At 44.1% G+C, this 19399-nt stretch overlaps 2 protein-coding genes across 28 annotated transcripts in view; one reads left to right on the forward strand and one right to left on the reverse strand.

Moving 5' to 3' along the window:
- Positions 1-19399, forward strand: part of LOC125740819 (CMRF35-like molecule 1) — a 243944-nt gene that overhangs the window by 98002 nt on the left and 126543 nt on the right. The gene's annotated exons all lie outside the window — the stretch shown is intronic.
- The window catches only part of LOC125740818 (CMRF35-like molecule 1), a 133458-nt gene that overhangs the window by 28102 nt on the left and 85957 nt on the right, over positions 1-19399 (reverse strand). Inside the window, exon 1 of one of the 2 annotated variants that reach the window (XM_049012482.1) lies at positions 2129-2278. The exons of the other annotated variant lie outside the window; for it this stretch is intronic. Coding sequence (XP_048868439.1) covers positions 2129-2174 — 46 coding nt within the window. The 5' untranslated portion in view covers positions 2175-2278. Of the gene's footprint in view, positions 1-2128; positions 2279-19399 lie in introns of those variants that run through there. 2 annotated transcript variants of the gene reach the window in all.

The following is a 19399-nucleotide window of genomic DNA, read 5'->3' on the forward strand; positions in this document are numbered from 1 at the left end:
AACAGTAAGGCATCCATCACTGTTTACTGTCAACGTCTAGTTGCTCTAAAATAAACTGCAAGTGTAAAAGTTGAAAATGTTTTTAAAAATGTCTTCAATGTCTTCAGCTTCCTTTGTTTCCTGTGTCATTCATGTGACTCACACTCATTTTTTATACAACCTCACACTTAATGTGTGACATGAAGATCTGAGACAAGAAAACAGTGAGGGCCGGTTCTGTCAAAGGGAAAAGAGGGACGTTCCACGGAGCAGCTCAGCACAAAATACTGTTTATTTACCAAAACAGAACACAAAGGGGACAACAACAAAATGATGGGACCACGAGGGGTCAAGAACAAAGCAGAACAGCTGAATCCAATCAAGCATCTGTGGGATGCGACTTGCAGGAATTAAAGGACCTGCTGCTGACATCTTGGTGCCAGATAGCATAGGACACCATCAGAGGTCTTGTAGAGTCTATGGCTCAGCAGGTTTGGGCTGGTTTAGCAGCATGTGGAAGATCAGCAGGATATTAGGCAGTTGATCATAATCTTTTGGCTCATCGGTGCATTTCTGCACCTCCTCACACAGCTGCATGTCGACAGCTTCTATAGCTACAGCTACTCATCTGCTTCAGCCACCTACTGGAAGCACTCAGTCCATTTCCTTTCACATGCACAGTCGACTCACACAGACGCGTAAAAACTCCTCTAGACCCAAAATCTGGGCTCTGATGTATGAAATGGCCTTAAGATATTTGAAAGACTGTGACAAAGTTTTAGATTTATCTATAAACTGAATTATACATAAATGAAGGCTATTAAGAGGCAAATAAGAGCCTAAATAGTTATAACTGTCTCCTGCTGTCTCTCACATTCAGATGGTTTTCTATACACATACAGATGACTGCACACTTATCTTCGGAACAGCAATCAGGGGCACCGTAAGGTGGGGTAAGTTAGGGCGCTTTCAAGGGCCCCTGAGTGACAAGGGGTCTAGAAAATCTGGAAAATAACTGCATTGGTCTGGACGGAGGGGCCCAATATGATATGCATTCATGGGGCCCAAAATCTTCAGCAAGACCCCTGACAGCAATATTATTCTTATTTACTCATGTTGGCACGAGGTGCTGATTACTGTATGCATTCTAATCTGGGCTCTTCTCTCATAAAAGATAAACTTTATGCTCTAAGTACAATTTATAAAATGTGACCCCAAATGTTGCAAATTCCCCCATTTTAAACAGTAGGGGCAAATGTTGCCCCCCCCCCCCATATATATTTTAAGAATATTCCAACACTGAAGGTATGAAAAATCCATAAAAAGCCTTAAATAATGGTTTCTTGGCCGCAGACCATAATACCCATGAACACCATAGACTGACAATCCCAGGTCCACTCTGTGGTTGTGCCATAGTACCTTCATGGTGCTAATTGGGAACCACAGATCTTGGTGTCTAAAAGGACTCCTGAGGAGACACTGTGGGAATGTTAGCCAGGCGATACGCTCAACTATGCCTGTAGAACGTCATGAATTCTAAAAGGATTTATTGCACTGTGTGAATTTTTACCTGAGCATATAGCAAGGACTTCTGCCATCATACCATGTACACTTCCTGGAAAAGATTAAGTCGCCGCTTGAATTTTAAATACTAAAGAGCCAATAACTGGACCATTATTTCAGTGATTAACATGTTTGCAGCAATAAAGTGAAGCCAGCTGAGTACCTGAATCTACTGAATAAGCAGGTTATCCCATCAATGGATTTTTTTCTTCCCTGATGACACGGGCGTATTCCAGGACGACAATGCCAAGGTTTTGGTTTTGCTACCCAGCGGAAAAAAACTGCTAAAAACCAGCTTATGCTGGTAGCTGGTTATGGCCGGTCTAAGAGAGTTAAGTCCCAGCTCTTGCTGGTATTTGATGGCTTAGCTGAGTGGTTCGCCAGCTAAACCAGCTAGAATGACCATCATAAGCTGGGATGACCAGTCAAACCATCAAACCATCAAGAAAAAATACATCTTAAGCTGCTCAACCATCATACGTTGGTCAACCAGCGTATCCAACGAAAGCTGATCAAACTGGTTTTTTAAAGAGGGAAAATTTTAGAGAGATCTCTACTCAGTACCACTGTAATGAGAGACACTCACCTGTGAGCCCAGCAATGAGGAGAAACAGGAGCATCAGAGGATCCATACGTCTGTGTGTCACTGAGCCCAGATCTGTGGAGACTGACACTCACTTCCTCATCCTCTGTACCTTCACTGTCTCTGTCGATTCTATTCTCACACACAGCAGGCAGAGTGAAGGGGGAGTGGACACTTTAAACAGGAAGTGACAAAACTACAAGGCTGAATGTTTAGCGCTTCAACATGCCATTCTAGCATTATTTATCAGGAGAGCATAAAATACACTGTCATTGAATTACCAGACCCATTAATAAAATAACCTCAGCATAAATAAAGGACATGTCTGAATTAGAGTATAAGTGTATTTATAATTATGTTATCGCTAATAAGAAACAAAAATTAGTTGGATATCACTTGCCTAAAAGAGTCATTTGTTTCACCATAGCTGTTTAATCATTAGTATATTAATCTAGATGCTAATGAAAAAAGCACACAGTGTAAAGTGAGGTAAACCTTCAACCACATGTCAGTCCATTGCAGGGCACTGGAAGCTGGAGAAATGCCATGTGAACAGAGGAAGCCTGCAAACTGCACACAGACACAGTCATGGCCACATTCAAAGCCAAGAGTCAGCAGTGCTGGGATGGCAGGTGTGTGAGTCAGACATCTAATATCAGGATAAACTAAAGACACAGAGGGACTTTGGGGAACCACAGTAAGACCAACAGAAGACATGGGCTTCTGACAGTAAGGCATCAAAATCCAAGTCAATGTCTATTTGCTCTTAAATAAACTGCAAGTGCTTCCCCACTCTACCCATACACCCATAACCTTAACAACCTGTATCCCCCACACACTCCTCCCACCTATGCAAAAATTATTATTATTAAAAGCCCAACATTGGGCCACTTATCTCAATGTAACCAGCTTCACTGAATCTACGCCTGTGGCTGTCCTTTCATGGGTCATCACTACCTGACACCACTTCATTTCTGGAGCGCTTCATCTCAAATTAAATCAGCCATAGATTTTCTCTTATCCAAAGACCTGTTAAATACTTTTTGAGTTAGCACAATATTGAGATCAATTGTCTGAGGCTTCCCTTCTCTTTGATACTATATGATTAGATATGATTAAAGAAGTAGACCTACCTACCTGCTTACCTACCTACTGTAACACCATCTTTGCCTTGCCCCCCCCCCCCCCCCAAAAAAAATAAATAAATAAAATAAAAAATCACCCTCGTCTCACTGCGGAGGGACAGTGCTGTTTATAGTACTGCTTTTGCTGCTATGTGGTTTCCTCCTCCAGCTCTCTCTTTCCATCACACACAGATGCACCAGCACCCCTTACCCGACGCACAGATGCTGCTACCAAACAGCCAGTTAAGAATAAAGAGAAACTCATTTTCACAGCAGAGGGAGGAAACGATCTGAAGATCATGTGGTTTTGAGGCTGGCGTCCTGACAGCAGCTATGAGACGCCTCTACGCAGGAACGGACTGCTGAGGGCACCGTGAAGGGTGCAGGCAGTGTGCACACAGGGCACGTTCATTATCAAGAAAGGTGTCATGCAGCACAACTGCATGCACTGGTGGCCTCAGAGGGCAGCAGGTGGGGCAACCATCACTGAAGTGCCGTTTAGAGAAAATGCTGCCTAGGGAGCCCCCTTCATTTAGAGGCACCAATTCACCTGAACCACGTGTCTTTGGGCTGTGGGAGGAAACAGGAGAACAAAGAGGAAACCAGCATAGATACAGGGAGACCATGCAAACTGCCCACAGAGAGCTGGGCCAGATATCGAAACCACAAGCCTGGAGGTGTGACGTCCCCACGCTGCCCCAGTTACCAGCTAGAGGTCAACATGAACACAAAATCAAACAACAAAGAGTACTAAAACAACAGGAGTTTGGTTTGTCAGGTGCACAATCAACATAGACAAACCCATTGTCAAAAATGTAATGTCACAACTGAAGTACAGTGCAAAGTTGAATAGACACAGAGAAATGTTTTGTTACATGCTCAGTTGACATGGAAATCTGTCACCCCCTGCTCGTGCTGATCCTCCTGTGTGCCACAGCCCCCTCACTACCTCATGTGGAATCCATGTGTTATCAGCTGTTTCTAGTTGTGTTTCATTAATTCTCTGTATTTAAGTCCACATTAGAGTATATTTCCCCAGTCTGGTCATCGACGTCAGTTTTATGTGCTACTCCGTGTTCCTGCCTGTGTTCTCCACGAATAAATCCCTCATTCCCCAACTCCTGGGTAGGACTGGTTAGGACAGGGGTGTCAAACTCCATTCCTGGAAAGTTAGAGCTCTGTGTAGCTTAGCTCCTGTTCCACCACAAATGATTCAGCTCAAGGACTGTGTGGCAATTAGCACAAGGAGTTGAATCAGGTGTGTTAAATGAGTGGAAATACAAAGATGTGAAGGGCTCCGGCCCTCCAGGACTGGAATTTGACACCTCTGGGGTAGGAATTGATTGCGGTTGAAAGGACACAGAAGGTTTGACAGACCAGGGATGAGACACAAAATGACAGGCTGAGTAGACCAAGGGATGGGAACTGTAAGGCGGTGAGGGGACTGCTGGATGGGAGCTGGAAGGCGGTGAGGGGACTGCGGGATGGGAACTGTAAGGCGGTGAGGGGACTGCTGGATGGGAGCTGGAAGGCGGTGAGGGGACTGCGGGATGGGAGCTGGAAGGCGGTGAGGGGACTGCGGGATGGGAACCGTAAGGCGGTGAGGGGACTGCGGGATGGGAACTGTAAGGCGGTGAGGGGACTGCTGGATGGGAGCTGGAAGGCGGTGAGGGGACTGCGGGATGGGAACTGTAAGGCGGTGAGGGGACTGCTGGATGGGAGCTGGAAGGCGGTGAGGGGACTGCGGGATGGGAGCCGGAAGGCGGTGAGGGGACTGCGGGATGGGAGCAGGAAGGCGGTGAGGTGACTGCGGGATGGGAGCTGGAAGGCGGTGAGGGGACTGTGGGATGGGAAACGTAAGGCGGTGAGGGGACTGCGGGATGGGAGCAGGAAGGCGGTGAGGGGACTGCGGGATGGGAGCTGGAAGGCGGTGAGGGGACTGCGGGATGGGAGCCGGAAGGCGGTGAGGGGACTGTGGGATGGGAACTGTAAGGCGGTGAGGGGACTGCGGGATGGGAGCTGGAAGGCGGTGAGGGGACTGTGGGATGGGAGCTGGAAGGCGGTGAGGGGACTGCTGGATGGGAGCAGGAAGGCGGTGAGGGGACTGCGGGATGGGAGCAGGAAGGCGGTGAGGGGACTGCGGGATGGGAGACGGAAGGCGGTGAGGGGACTGTGGGATGGGAACTGTAAGGCGGTGAGGGGACTGCGGGATGGGAGCTGGAAGGCGGTGAGGGGACTGCGGGATGGGAGCTGGAAGGCGGTGAGGGGACTGTGGGATGGGAGCTGGAAGGCGGTGAGGGGACTGCGGGATGGCAGCTGGAGGGAACCAATAGGGGCAGGGCCAAAGCACTGGGCTCAAGGCCAGGTCCAAAGGGTCCCATCCCAAGTCCCCAGGAGGGGTGTCCTCTGGGTCCTTCCCCTCTTGGCCTGGGACAATAAGGAATGCTAAGGCAGAAGCCAGGATGACAAAAGGAGACCATGAGGTGGGTACCTGGTTGACGACAGCAGACAATGAGGCAAGCACCTAGGTAACGACAGGAGATGATGAGGTGGGTGCCTAGGCAACAACGGACCCAGGGAGCACTGCAGGGGCGATGACAGCCTCAGAGGACACTGTAGGGGGCGAACATGAGCTCAGGGAGCACTGCAGAGGCAAACTCGGACACGGACTCAGGAACCACTGAAAAGGAGAAGAAAGGATGACTAGGCCCCCTGTGGGCTGGACTCTGGAGGCTCAGGAGAAATGGAAATGGGCGCCTGAGGGCCAGGCTCAGGAACCTTGAGCGGAGCAAAAGCAGGGCCCTGTGGGCTTGGGAAGCTCAGTACAGATGACGCCCCCTTCTGGGTCAGACTCTGGAAAGTTGGTGGTGGCCTCCTCTGGGCAGGGTACTGAAAAAGAAGTCATCTTCCCCTGGGCAGAATTATAGAGGTTTGGCAGACTGAACCATTTTGGACAGGACTTCCAGAGACCAGTGGATACTCTCCCATCAATCCTCCTCCTTGAATGGCAACGCATTTGGGACACCAGGAGGACACCTGGAGGCAGATGAGGCTGAGCAGCCCTCTGTGGGCCAGGAGCCCGGAAGGCGGGTGGTGGATGGAAAATTGACAGGTTAGGATGGAGGGAGGTGTTATGGGATCGATGTCAATGTCTTCATGCCTCAGGCATAAACAGGATGTATGACCGTGTGTGTGTGTGTGTGTGTGTGTGTGTGTGTATGTGTGTGTGTGTGTATGTGTGCGTGTGTGTATGTGTGTGTATGCTTCTGCTTCTCGGCACATACTCTGGGGTTCAGTTGGAGGACATTTGGGTTTCATTGAGGCAGGTGATCTAGCGCAATATGAGTGAGAAATCTGTGGTTGAGCCTGAAGTCTGTCGAGCTGCTTGTGGTGTAAGAGAGGATACAGGACTTCTGAGAAGGTGGTCCAGAGCTCTGAGAAGCTCTTGTTATTTGGAAAGACATTATGATATGTAATTGCATTTGCAATATTACAAGCTGTGCAACTGCACATTTTTTCCAAATCAGAAGGCTTATATATTATACTGTATATATCCTCCTTCACTCTCCTCATCGGGGCGTTCATCGCTTTTCTAACTGCATCTGATTTAGCACTAATATATTAGTAAGAAAGAGATTCTTCTACAAAAAGTCAGAAAAGTCAATAAAGTGCATGATAATCGGAGGGGGGCGTGAAGAGTTTTCTGACGGGCCGTATAGCCTATGAGCGCGGCCAATGGCTGACTGAAAGGCAGAGAGCTGAGGGAAAGTAGGGGCCTGAGTTACTGTATCACAATGTGGTAAAACAGCTGTTCTGTACCCGACCGGAAGGCCCTGCAGCAGATGGTGAGAACTGGCCAGTACATCATCGGCACCCAGCTCCTTTCCATCAAGGACCCCCCACCACTTCATAATTATCACACATGTATATATTGTACAGCTATTTCTTGCATTTGGAATATTTTTTGCTTTTAGATGTCAAGCTGGATTCTATTGTCTGAGTTATTGTACTTTGTGCAATAACAATGAAGTTGAATCTCATCTATTCTGATCTAATCCCACAGTTGTAACGATTGAATTAGAACATTTCTGTGCATTGCTGCCACATGGTGGATACAGAAAAGTCTGCAATCAATTCTAAAATCAGTCAGTCAGCCCAGAATCTGTCAGTCTGTATTCTGCATATCACCTCTTTACCGACATTAATCCATAGGAGATGCCCGTTCATCAGAGGGCTCATACACAGTTAAGGGTTGTTGATGATCTGAGGGGGATATAGGGCTCTCGAAGGAACAAACAAGCACATTTAGGTTCGCTTCTAAAAACTATCTATTACAAGCAATACAGCACAAAATAACCTTGCATTAAAATCAATAGCAAGACATTGGATCAAAGGCAATGCAAAATAATCCAGTATCACAGGTGATATCCAATAATTATAGTTTTTTATAGTTTTATATATATATATATATATATATATATATATATATATATATATATATATATATATATATATATATATATATATATATATAGCTGGGCATATCATTAACAAGAATAACACTGAAAATACAAGAGATTATAGGTATATAAAAAGTGATAAAAAAAATATGCATACATAGAAAGTGCACATTGATAGTACGGTTATTGTGATAATTGACTGAATCAACACATTGACACTGCAAAGCTATTCACACTAGGACGTCCCACCATCACCTACCCTCACTCTTAGACTGGGGAGCCCTTTTCAGTCCTGGCAGGAGTCCCGAGAAAGTGCCGGGCGATGCGGTGCTCTATCCCACAGCTGAACTCCAACCAACACTGAGATTTCCCCTTTCCTTTATACTAAATTTTGGGCATTACCTGTGGGCAGGGGACAAGCTGGCCAAACCCGGGGAAACATGGTAAGTGTCATTGAATAGGGTAAGTGTCCCAGAATGAGGATTCTTTCACATAAGAACAAGGATACTCTGAAACCAGTCATTTGTGAAAAACAAGTTATACAAGTGATCAGAGAGGGAAAAAAAACATTCTTATATGGTTTTGTCCTCAAAACAAGAATATTACAGGTGAATTATGGATAACGTATTTGAATCTCAGGATGATAAGTCCATACACAATCAGAATCAATCAATACCTCAATCACCTCATATGTATGACAGTAACAGGATGATTAATGATTAATTCTAGGCAACGTAGTCGTCCGCAAGTTCGTCTTAATACAAGGGTGGAAGTAGCTGCTGTCAAATAATAGTGAATTTATACATTTTCCTGGGATGTCTGCTGTTAGTCATTATAAACAGGAAGTGAAAAACAACCATCCAAGTGATTCTCACCTGGAGGCCCAGCAGAGGATGAAGAGGAGCATCAGAGGAGCCTTATGTGTGTCTCACTGACCTCAGATCTCTGGGGACTGACACTCACATCCTGATTCTCTGTAACTTCACTGTTTGTCTTCTCTATGCTCACATACAGCAGTCACAGTAAAGAGGGAAGGGTCACTTTACACATCACACAGGAAGTGATGTTTCCTACGCAATGGGGTCCCTGGTCCTCAGTTATATCCATGATTTCAACGTTCATCATCATGAGTTTGACTTTATCCCTGTAATATTACTTGTCAGGGTCGGTGCCCGTCTGGCCCTGTACTCTGTGCCTTTTCCCTGTCTGATGTTGCCCTAGTGAAGCCGCCGTGTGGCTCAGTGGGCTGAGTGTGCAGCTCAGAGGCAGACATCCCTCCTTCATGAGCTTGAGGCCTGAGGCCAGTCTCACCTTCTGTGTCATACTTTGGTTTTATCTGTATCCATTCCTCACTGGAATACCAGGGTCTCTCCTCTTTATTTTATCTGTATCCATTCCTCACTGGAATACCAGGGTCTCTCCTCTTTATTTTATCTGTATCCATTCCTCACTGGAATACCAGGGTCTCTCCTCTTTATTTTATCTGTATCCATTCCTCACTGGAATACCAGGGTCTCTCCTCTTTATTTTATCTGTATCCATTCCTCACTGGAATACCAGGGTCTCTCCTCTTTATTTTATCTGTATCCATTCCTCACTGGAATACCAGGGTCTCTCCTCTTTATTTTATCTGTATCCATTCCTCACTGGAATACCAGGGTCTCTCCTCTTTATTTTATCTGTATCCATTCCTCACTGGAATACCAGGGTCTCTCCTCTGCATTGTTATCCTTACAGCTTTGCCATTTGTTTTTAAAGCACTCAGTGGATTAGCCCCACAGTACATTTCAGATCTGCTATTTCTGTCTTCACGCCCCCCCCCCCCCCCCCAGTCACTTAGGTCATCCTCACAACAGCCCTCTCAGTTCATCACTCACATGTAAGCCAAAGGTGACCGGCCTTTCTCTGTAGCTGCCCCCTGACTTTGGAATAGTCTCCACATTAAGTCTTACGCCACTATTGAAGAGTTTAAATCCTAATTTAAGACCCACCTTCTCTCTTGCTTTCAAGGTTCTCCTATGGTTCTTGTCAAGTCCACTATTTAGTTTTTAATGACACATTCAATTTAATTTTAATTAACCTCTTACTTTTAAAATCTGTTGCTTATTGTAAATTTCCATAAATTTTACATTCTTATTTCTTGCATGCAGGTGTTACGTGCCGTAAGGTTCAGGGGGAGGGATTGTCCTGCAGATCCTGCTTGTTGTCCAGCTGCCTTCGACTCCGCCTCCCGGACCTGGCCACGCCCCAACCTTCGACGCTGCTTCCGCATCGAGTGTCGAAGAAGCCGTGGCGAGAAATTAGCGGGAGCTCTGCTCTTGGTTGGTTTTTTGTGTTATTGGTTCGCTTGCGTTCTTTTGGATTAATCGTGTATGACAGTTTTTGGTTTTCGTCTCTTGCCTTGCCCTTCTGTACCTTTGCCTTCGGTTTTGACTGCTTTCTGGTTTTTGATCTCTTGCCTTCCTCCTGACTACTCTCTTTGCCTCGCCCCTTTGGTTACTGTGTTTCGGCTTTGGTGTGTTCTGTATGTTCGTTTCTGTTAAGTACGTAGGGAGTGACTGCTATTTTGTTTTGCGTACGTGTGGCTTATTCTGTGTTTTGGTTAGGGAGTTAGGCTTAGTCTATGTCATTTCTTTTCTCATCTTTTTCGTTTTGTGTAGAATTAGTTTAGTTGTGGACGGGTTCGGTAGTGCTGTTTTGTTTATTGTTTTGGCCGTGTCACTCCCGAAGTCTGTTGCCCTATTGTTTGTGAAAGTCTTTGTGAATAAATATACAAAAATACAAAAAAGATCCCTGCATTTCCCGTGTTCCCTTTTCCCATACCCTGGTTGTCTCGTTTTCCCCTCTCCGTTCCCTTTACCTTTCTGACGGTCCTCAACCCTAGACTGAGGATCGTAACACAGGTTTTCATAAAATTTTATTTATACATTTTACTGTGAATGTAGTACTTGCTAATCAGTTCTCTCTGGACTGGAAAGCACTTTGGATCAACTCCTGTTGTTTGTAAATGTGCTCCACAAATAAATGACTTGACTTCCTGAAGCATCAGATCCCTTTATTAGGGAATCTCCAGCATATGTCTGCCCTCTAGTGGATAAACAAAATTCAGCTACATAAATCAATAGTAATAAATTTAACTCCATTGTCAACAAAGCTCATAGTCATGACTTCAGAAGTTACCCTGAGAGGGGATTCTGTACAATCAGAGATGAAGCTGCTGGTTGGGCTGGTCATCGCCATCTTTTTTGGACTGATGTAGGTCTGAATGTAAAGTTTCAAACTGCTTAATGTGTATTAATCTGTTTTATAATGTTCACATAAAAAGAGCTTTTAATGTGTTTGCACCTTAAATCTCCTTCAATGAGCTTGTGCGTTTGATTCCTCCTTCACTGGGTGGTAACGAGAAATAACTAGCAAGAGAGACAGCGAGAAACTTTATTGTCCAGATGAAGCGTTATTGTCCAGAGTGATTTTCCAAAGCCTTTTAGATGTCAAATTTAAAAAGTTAATCTAAATCACCTATTACCCACTGTAATCCTTTCTATACCCACCTCTGTAGACTTCACACAGCGTCACTGCCAACAAAATAAGAGGGTTATAGTTAAATTAGGTAAAGGAATTTAATGTAAGATTTGCCAATCCAGGTTCACTTATATAAAGGGTAGAGTATGCATTGCATAGCGACAAGACATTATCATACATTTGTCATAGCCTATTTAATGCAATATTTTCGTTAGTAAGTTAGTAATTAGGTTAGAAATGATAGAAACGATAGAAGAGAAATAGGACGATAGACACTTTTCTATCGTCCCCACGATATATATCGTCATATCACCCAGCACTATCTCCTACAATGAGCTTGTGCATTTTATTCCTCTTTGATTGGAGGGTAACGAGAAATAACTAGCAAGACAGACAGAGAGAATCTTTTGGGAGGCGTTTTTGTCCAAAGTTGAACTGATTGTCAGAAGTTCATCTAAATCACCTATTACCCACTGTAATCCTTTCGATACCCACCTCTTTAGACTCCTAAGAGCATCACTGCCAACAAAATAAGAGGGTTATAGTTAAATTAGGTAAAGGAATTTAATGTAAGATTTGCCAATCCAGGTTTTCAGCACCATGGACAGCAACCTAGTGTTGCTTAAAAGGGCATTATTATGCTCACTTTCACTGTTCAAAACTTTATTTTTAGGGTCTACTAGAATAGATTTACATGTCTCAATGTTTCAAAGACACATATTTACCCCAAACACTGCAGTATTACGCATTACCGTAATACTGCCTAGCAAAGACAAAATGGCATAAAGATTTACAGACAGAACTGTGTGGTTTCCCTAAGACAGACAGAAACATGGTTTACAGGCTTGAAGGCAGTTAGATCAACAATATCCAATCATGCGTACAAGCAATAAACACCAACTAAGGATGCTGCTTCTGATTGGACCAGCTTCAAATTTGTCCCTCCCTGACAATCAATTCTCGTTTTCCTTCCTCGAACAAAGTAATAATAAATCAAATTTTCCTTAAAAACAACATTATTGCAGATTAAACACAAACTTTCTGATAGAGAGATGGTGTAGAGATAAGCAGCATCTCTTCAGATGTTATTTCTTCACGTTATTTTTTGTTAACATCCATCCATCCGCTTTCCAAACCTACTGGGTCGCAGGGGGTCTGGAGCCTATCCTGGAAGCAATGGGCACGAGGCAGGGAACAACCCAGGATGGGGGTCAGCCCATCGCAGGGCACACTCACACACCATTCACTTACACATGCACACCTACGGGCAATTTAGTAACTTCAATTAGCCTTAGCATGTTTTTGGACTGGGGCGGCATGGTGGTGCAGTGGTTAGCACTGTCGCCTCACACCTCTGGGACCCGGGTTCAAGTCTCCGCCTGGGTCACATGTGTGTGGAGTTTGCATGTTCTCCCCATGTCGTCGTGGGGTTTCCTCCGGGTACTCCGGTTTCCCCCCACAGTCCAAAAACATGCTGAGGCTAATTGGAGTTGCTGAATTGCCCGTAGGTGTGCATGTGTGAGTGAATGGTGTGTGAGTGTGCCCTGCGATGGGCTGGCCCCCCGTCCTGGGTTGTTCCCTGCCTCGTGCCCATTGATTCCGGGATGGGCTCCGGACCCCCCGCGACCCAATAGGATGAGCGGTTTGGACAATGGATGGATGGATGGATGTTTTTGGACTGTGGCAGGAAACCGGAGTACCCGTCGGAAACCCCACGACGACATGGGGAGAACATGCAAACTCCGCACACATGTGACCCAGGCAGAGACTCAAACCCGGGTCCCAGAGGTGTGAGGCAACAGTGCGTACCACTGCACCAACCATGTTAACATATTTAATTCAATATAAACTGGTCATGTGGAAATGGATGTGTGTTGGATAAATTTTGTTATGTTTAATCATTTAATTGTTTAATCTGACTTAGTGAACAACTAAATTTGTCTCATTCACTTGTGTTTTTGATTGTGTGCATATATGTAATTCTAAAAGTATACCTATACATTGTTGAAGAGGAAATACAGACTCATCCATATGACTGCCAGACAGAGATGCATGATTCGTCACTCCACATAACACGTTTCCACTGCTCCACAGTCCAGTGGTGGTGTGCTTTACACCACTCCATCCGACTCTTGGCATTGCGTTTGATGATGTGAAGCTTGCTTGAAGCTGCTCAGCCGTAGAAGCCCATTCCCTGAATCTCCCAGTGCACAGTGTTTGTGCAGGAGTTAATGCCAGAGAAAGTTTGGAACTATGAAGTTACCGAGTCGACAAAGCATTAGCAATTTTTACACAATATGCACCTTAGCACTACACACTTAGTTACTTCACATGGCCTGCTACTTTGTGGCTGGGTTTCTGTTCCTAAGCACTTTCATTTTGCAATAATACCACTTACATGTGACTGAAATACATAACAGGAAAATAATTTCAGAAACTGACTTGTTGCAAAGGTGGTATCCCATGACAATACCAGGGTAGAATTCACTGAGCTCTTCAGAACGACCCATTCTTTCACAAATGACTGTCAACCTAACTGCATGGCTGGGTGCTTGATTTTACAAACTTTTGGCAATGGGTCTGAATGAAACACCTGAATTCACATTACATGAGCAGAACTCGGAAGGAACGGATCAGGTAGGATGTACAGATAATGTCATTTCCACCCCCCCAAAACTGCATTGAGGATAAAAAACATTATGAGTAGATTAAATATTTAACAGACATGATGACAAGGAATCACTTTCCTGTACAGCTGAGAGACAGTGTTTACTGGACGTTTGGGCTGTCGAGAGTATCCTGGAAAAACTGGATGCAACTCACAAAAACTCAGAGATATTTGGAAAATATGGGTCTGTCTTCTTATACGTGTAGCACGAATAAATAAAAATCCCTGCATGGCATTCTAGCATGAATCTATAAGAGGGCCATGTGTCTGCATGTCCAAAATGGCTCCAAATCAGCCGCAAAAGTAGGACAGTAATCATGAGCCCCATTGTGCTGTAGCACATTTCTTCCTGTCACGGGGCGGCTCGCGATCGCCAGGTGAGCGGGCAGAGAGGCGAGCAAGCGGAAGCAGGCGCACAGGCAAGGTTCGGGAAAACGGGGTTTACTTGGAAAACAGGGACCAGGACACAGGAAAAGCTGACTGACATCTACAATGACGGACAAGGGAAACCGGGGAGACCAGGACTTAAATACACAGGACTAATCAAAAGTAAGCAGACACAGCAGGAGACGATCAGAAAAATACACCTGGGTAAGCAGGGGGCGTGGCACACATGAGGAGCGGACGAGCCGGGCATGACACTTCCTACATTTTTTTCTAATCAAAACATTGCACAGTGATGATGAAAGCATGCTCAGGCCAGGAACGTTTAGCGCAATGTGTCCGCAGACAAGTGGGGGAGTGAGGAGGGGGGGACAATCATGCTCAGGCATGGTACAAGGCAACCGGGCCAAGTGTGAGTTCTCCCTAACACTGACCATTTGCCAGGCTGAGCTCTACCTGGGAGGGTCCTGGAGCAACTACTGGAAGATGTGGTGCAACTGTACTGACCTCAGCCACCTGACAGACCTCAGTGCCTCAATACCTACACTGAAAGAGCAGCCTGCAAGGGAAGAGCAGGCCATGAGATACAGACACCATCACGAAGGACTACAGAGCCAAAGACTCCACTCACTCAGAGAGAGAGTCGCTTGTGATGGAACTCAGGGGTTCATGACGGAGCATTTGCATTATTTGTGATTATAGCATAATTAAGTGTTTCCTCTGTTTATGTTAAAGTTCAGTGGTCAGTTTAACAGATAAACCACACACAGTTCCTCAAACCGGTCGGATCCCATGCAATTTATTTGACTTGAATATACCTGCATTTAAGCAGGATATGGGAAACTATAATCACTCTGAAACGGAATATCAAAAATATCAGAAATATTTACAATGAATATGAGTATAAACAAGTTTTGTTAAGCACAAAAAAAGCCCAGTTATGTTAATCATCTATTTTATTTCAATGGATTAAAAATAACAAATAATGACAAAATAAGAAAGGAAATTTTAAGTGCATATTTCATTTCCAATATGTACCATTTGTTTCTGTCAGCGCTACTAATGACTTTGCCATAGTGCCTGGGGTGGGGGCTCAGCGGATTAATATGCTCTCCACAGGGCACCTGTAGAAGCTGCCTAGGACTGTCAGCAACATGCCAAATTTCTTCAGCCTCCACATAAAGAGTAGGCTTTGGTGAGCTTTCTTAAGCAGCCATACCATGGTCTTTGACCAGTTTAGATCCTAAGACCAGCTGAAAGAAGCAAAACACACAGCCACAGAAACACAAAGTAAATGGCTGAACAAAGCCAAGGGGGAGAGGGAGGGAGCACGCAAGCTGCATAGGAAGCCTCACACTGCATTGCTTGATATGATGAGGGGCAGTCCTGCCCCCTGCTGGTGGGATGGCAACAGCTGTTCAGTGTTCCAAATTAAAAGAATAAAAACAAACTACGATAAAACAACAAAATGAAATTTTATTTCTCACATAGAAAATCTGCTTTAATTACGTTTTACATCATTTTCATTCCAGTGCTGGAAAAGCTAGGAAGCATGAATGGGTGATATGTAGCCTAATTAATTAATGTAAGTTAATTCATGTCAAAAGTGCGAAAGCTGAATTGTATACCACTGCATACAGTTAATTAAGAAGTTTAGCCTTTTGCATGGCTGGATAGGCCAGCTTTACAAATACCAAACTGAAATTCACCAAGATGATTTCGGTCCAACTCGCAATATGCAAGTGTTACAGGTCCCACAACAGGGACTAGTAATCAGATGTGATTTCCTGTAAAACAGGGGAAAGAACAGGAGCAATGACACTCGCTTCTTTGTTGAACAGCTTCCCTCAGTATACTTTATTTTGCCAATTAACTCACTTCAGGAAAATTCCTGCGTTAAAGTTGTGTAGTACAAAACTTACACTTTATAATACAATGTCTCGTCTCAATATCTTTACTACATTTTCTCTTCCTTCTATTATTACACTCACAATAATAACACCACGTTTCCTCAGAAATCACATAAACGCAACACGGTTCCATAACTTAAGATAATGTACAGGTATGATCTATTCTATAGAATACAGTATAATATCATTTTCAGACCCACAATGACTGTAACACAACGGGCGCATTACGTGCTCAATTTTGGCATGAGTGCATGAGCTGAAGACCAAATATAACCAAAGTGCTTCAAACAAGAATTACCACAGACATTGACGGTACATTAATTTACACAAACAAATAAAATTAATATGGTTATCAAGAGTGACATTCCTTCTTTTTCTCCGAACTTACTGGAAACTTCTAGAACGTGACGGAGGTTAACAAAATGCAGCACGACTGCACAGTTCACACAATGTTCGGAAATAACAAAAAAAGCAGCTTATCTAAATCACCATAATGGAAACGTAAGAACAAAATACCACAATGTAGTGTACTGGAGCTGAAAACTTGCACTTGCAGCAGAAAAGATTATGGCAGCCGTCATATTGCTTATAGATGATAATGTCTGAGTTACTGCTGGCCAGAATGTATGAGCTGGTTGGTAAGTCCAATCTGAAATCATGAAAGGAATCATGGATACTAGTATAGGAGCACTGGGAACATACGTCTGCATCAGCAAGGCCCACATTGGACATTTCATACTGAGTTATATGTGCTCTATAAATAATGCTATGCTGAATTAATTGAAGATTTGTATTGGTGCTAGACAAAAAAAAATAATAGTAAATGTTCCTGTCCAGGAGTCAGTGTCAGTAGGGATTTTTAAATCATTCTTCCATTTTGTTATGATACTGTTTATAAATTGTCTGAGCTTGTCAAAAGTCTATAAAATTTTGCGGTCAGTTTTTTTGTATAAGATAAATTGAGATTTTTCTGGCTAATTCTGAAGAGGATCATTGCTTATATTAACCTTAGATTTAATAAATTCCACTTAATGCTCCAGGCCCTAATTCCCAGCAAACACTGCACCTCTGCCATAGAGCAAAGCCACCCTTTTGCTGCAATGTTTCTTTGGTGTTTGTCACTACTGATCTGTACAGCCGACCCGACCCGATCCTTCTGGGTCCGGTTCATGTGTAGCGTATATGTGTACAAGCGTGTGCCAGTGATTACATTGACGTTGTGTCTGTGTTCTGTGCCCGGAACCAGTTAGTGATCACAGTGGATGTAAACCAAGTCCAACAAAACCATGCCTGGCCTCGGTACAGAGCAATTACACTAGTCAAAAGGAACTGGACTTTGCTGGTCAAACATGCTCTGGCACGGTGCGGATCTCCTAGTGTGAATACACCCTGTAAGACAGGGGTGGGGGCGTCTATCAGCACTCCTGTCAGACTGAGGGCTGGTGTTTAACACAGTCACCTCACACCTCACACCCCGGTTCCATGTGTGGACTTTGCTCCAGGTTCTCCGGTTTCCCCCCCATGTTGGAGAAAGCGTCAGGCTTTCCACCCCAACTCTGCACACACTATTAATTACGAGACAACACACTAAAAGTTTTACTTGCGCAAGGGTAACCACACTCTCTGCAAGATGAGCTACAGCAGAATGTGTTACAAAGGGTGGTTCCCCTTGACTCCTTTATTTATAGTCAGTGGGAGGCGCAGGGGTCAGGTGAGAGCAAGAAGAGAAAGTTCTGGTTTTGCTTAGGTGGGCAGCTGTTGAGCACATACTCAGGGTACGTGCAAGCTGAATGCTATTATTAATATAATCTAAAATATGAAAGTATGAGGCTAGAGGAAAACAAAATAATGTATATACATATTTACACTCATTGCTGATTATACAGAAATGATAACAAATGATTAATAACAGTTTATTCAACCTAACACCCCAAAAAACTTGCTAAGGTGAATCAACGTTGCCACACTGGTGTGCATGTGTGTGAGTGGTGTGTGTGCCCAGTGATGGCTTGGAGCCCCGTCCTGGGTTATTCCCCACCTTACACCTGGTGTTTCCCAGATAGGTTCCAGACCCCAGTGACCTTGCATAGGACGACACATACCTCCATACACTAATGGAATTTGTCTTCTGATTAACTTCCTTTCCAAAACACTGTGTATAATCAAAATCCATTATAACACTGTTAGCATGTAATTCATTCCTGCCCAGATCCCTAACACAAAATTGGAGGCAGAACTCCATGCTATGAGGGTATATGGATTTATACACACACCAGCAACCATGACAGAGTCAGACCATTCCTGTATACTATTGCTACATACTACTGCAACCCTAATTTTTTGAAGGCACATTCTTGCAAGTGCAACAGGACTTCATACCTGTTTCCAGCAAAACTAAATCTAAGAAACTGCAACCAAGGTTGTTTACTGTGGAAATTAAGAATAAAGTCAGGAGGAAAAGGGCTCTGTTCCACAAAGGGAAAATAACATTAGACTCCCTAAGAGGAATGTAGAAAGGAAGATTGCACTGGAGGCTAAGGGTGACATTAAAGGTTTCTTCCAATATTTTAACTCCAAAAGAGCTCTAAGAGCTGAAATCATTAATTTGCAGGAGAGTAAGGGCCTTATAATTGAAAATGAAATTGATATAGTAAATGAGTTTAATGCAGAAATATAAAAGTACAGATATTTTATGGGTTCCACTGAAATAAAGGTAGCTGATTATGAGAAAGACCTCGGTGTGTATATTGTTGCTTCCATGTCCCACTCTTACCAGGATGGGGAAGCAATAAAAATGGTCAATATGTTGTTGGGTTACATCTCTAGGAGTGTGTAGTTTTTAGTGTAGTAGTGTAGAGTAGTGTAGTAAGTCAAGGGAGGTGATGCTACGATTATATATTTTCTTGATAAGACCCCACCTAGAATATTGTGTGTAGGTTTTGTCACCATACCTTAAGAAGGACATTGCTGCCTTGGAAAAGGTTCAACGTAGGGCAATTAGAATGATTCCTGCTCTTAGAGGAATGTCTTATGAAGAGAGGTTAGCTGAGCTGAATCTGTTCAACCTCGCGCAAATGAGATTAAGGGGGGACATAATCCAGGTTTATAAGATTCTAAAAGGTCTGGATGCTGTTCGGCCAAATGGCTATTTCAATATTAGTTTAAATACTAGAACTCGTGGCCGTAAGTGAACATTAGCAGGACAT

This window comes from Brienomyrus brachyistius, chromosome 4 (assembly GCF_023856365.1).
Source record: "Brienomyrus brachyistius isolate T26 chromosome 4, BBRACH_0.4, whole genome shotgun sequence".
Lineage (NCBI taxonomy): Eukaryota > Metazoa > Chordata > Actinopteri > Osteoglossiformes > Mormyridae > Brienomyrus > Brienomyrus brachyistius.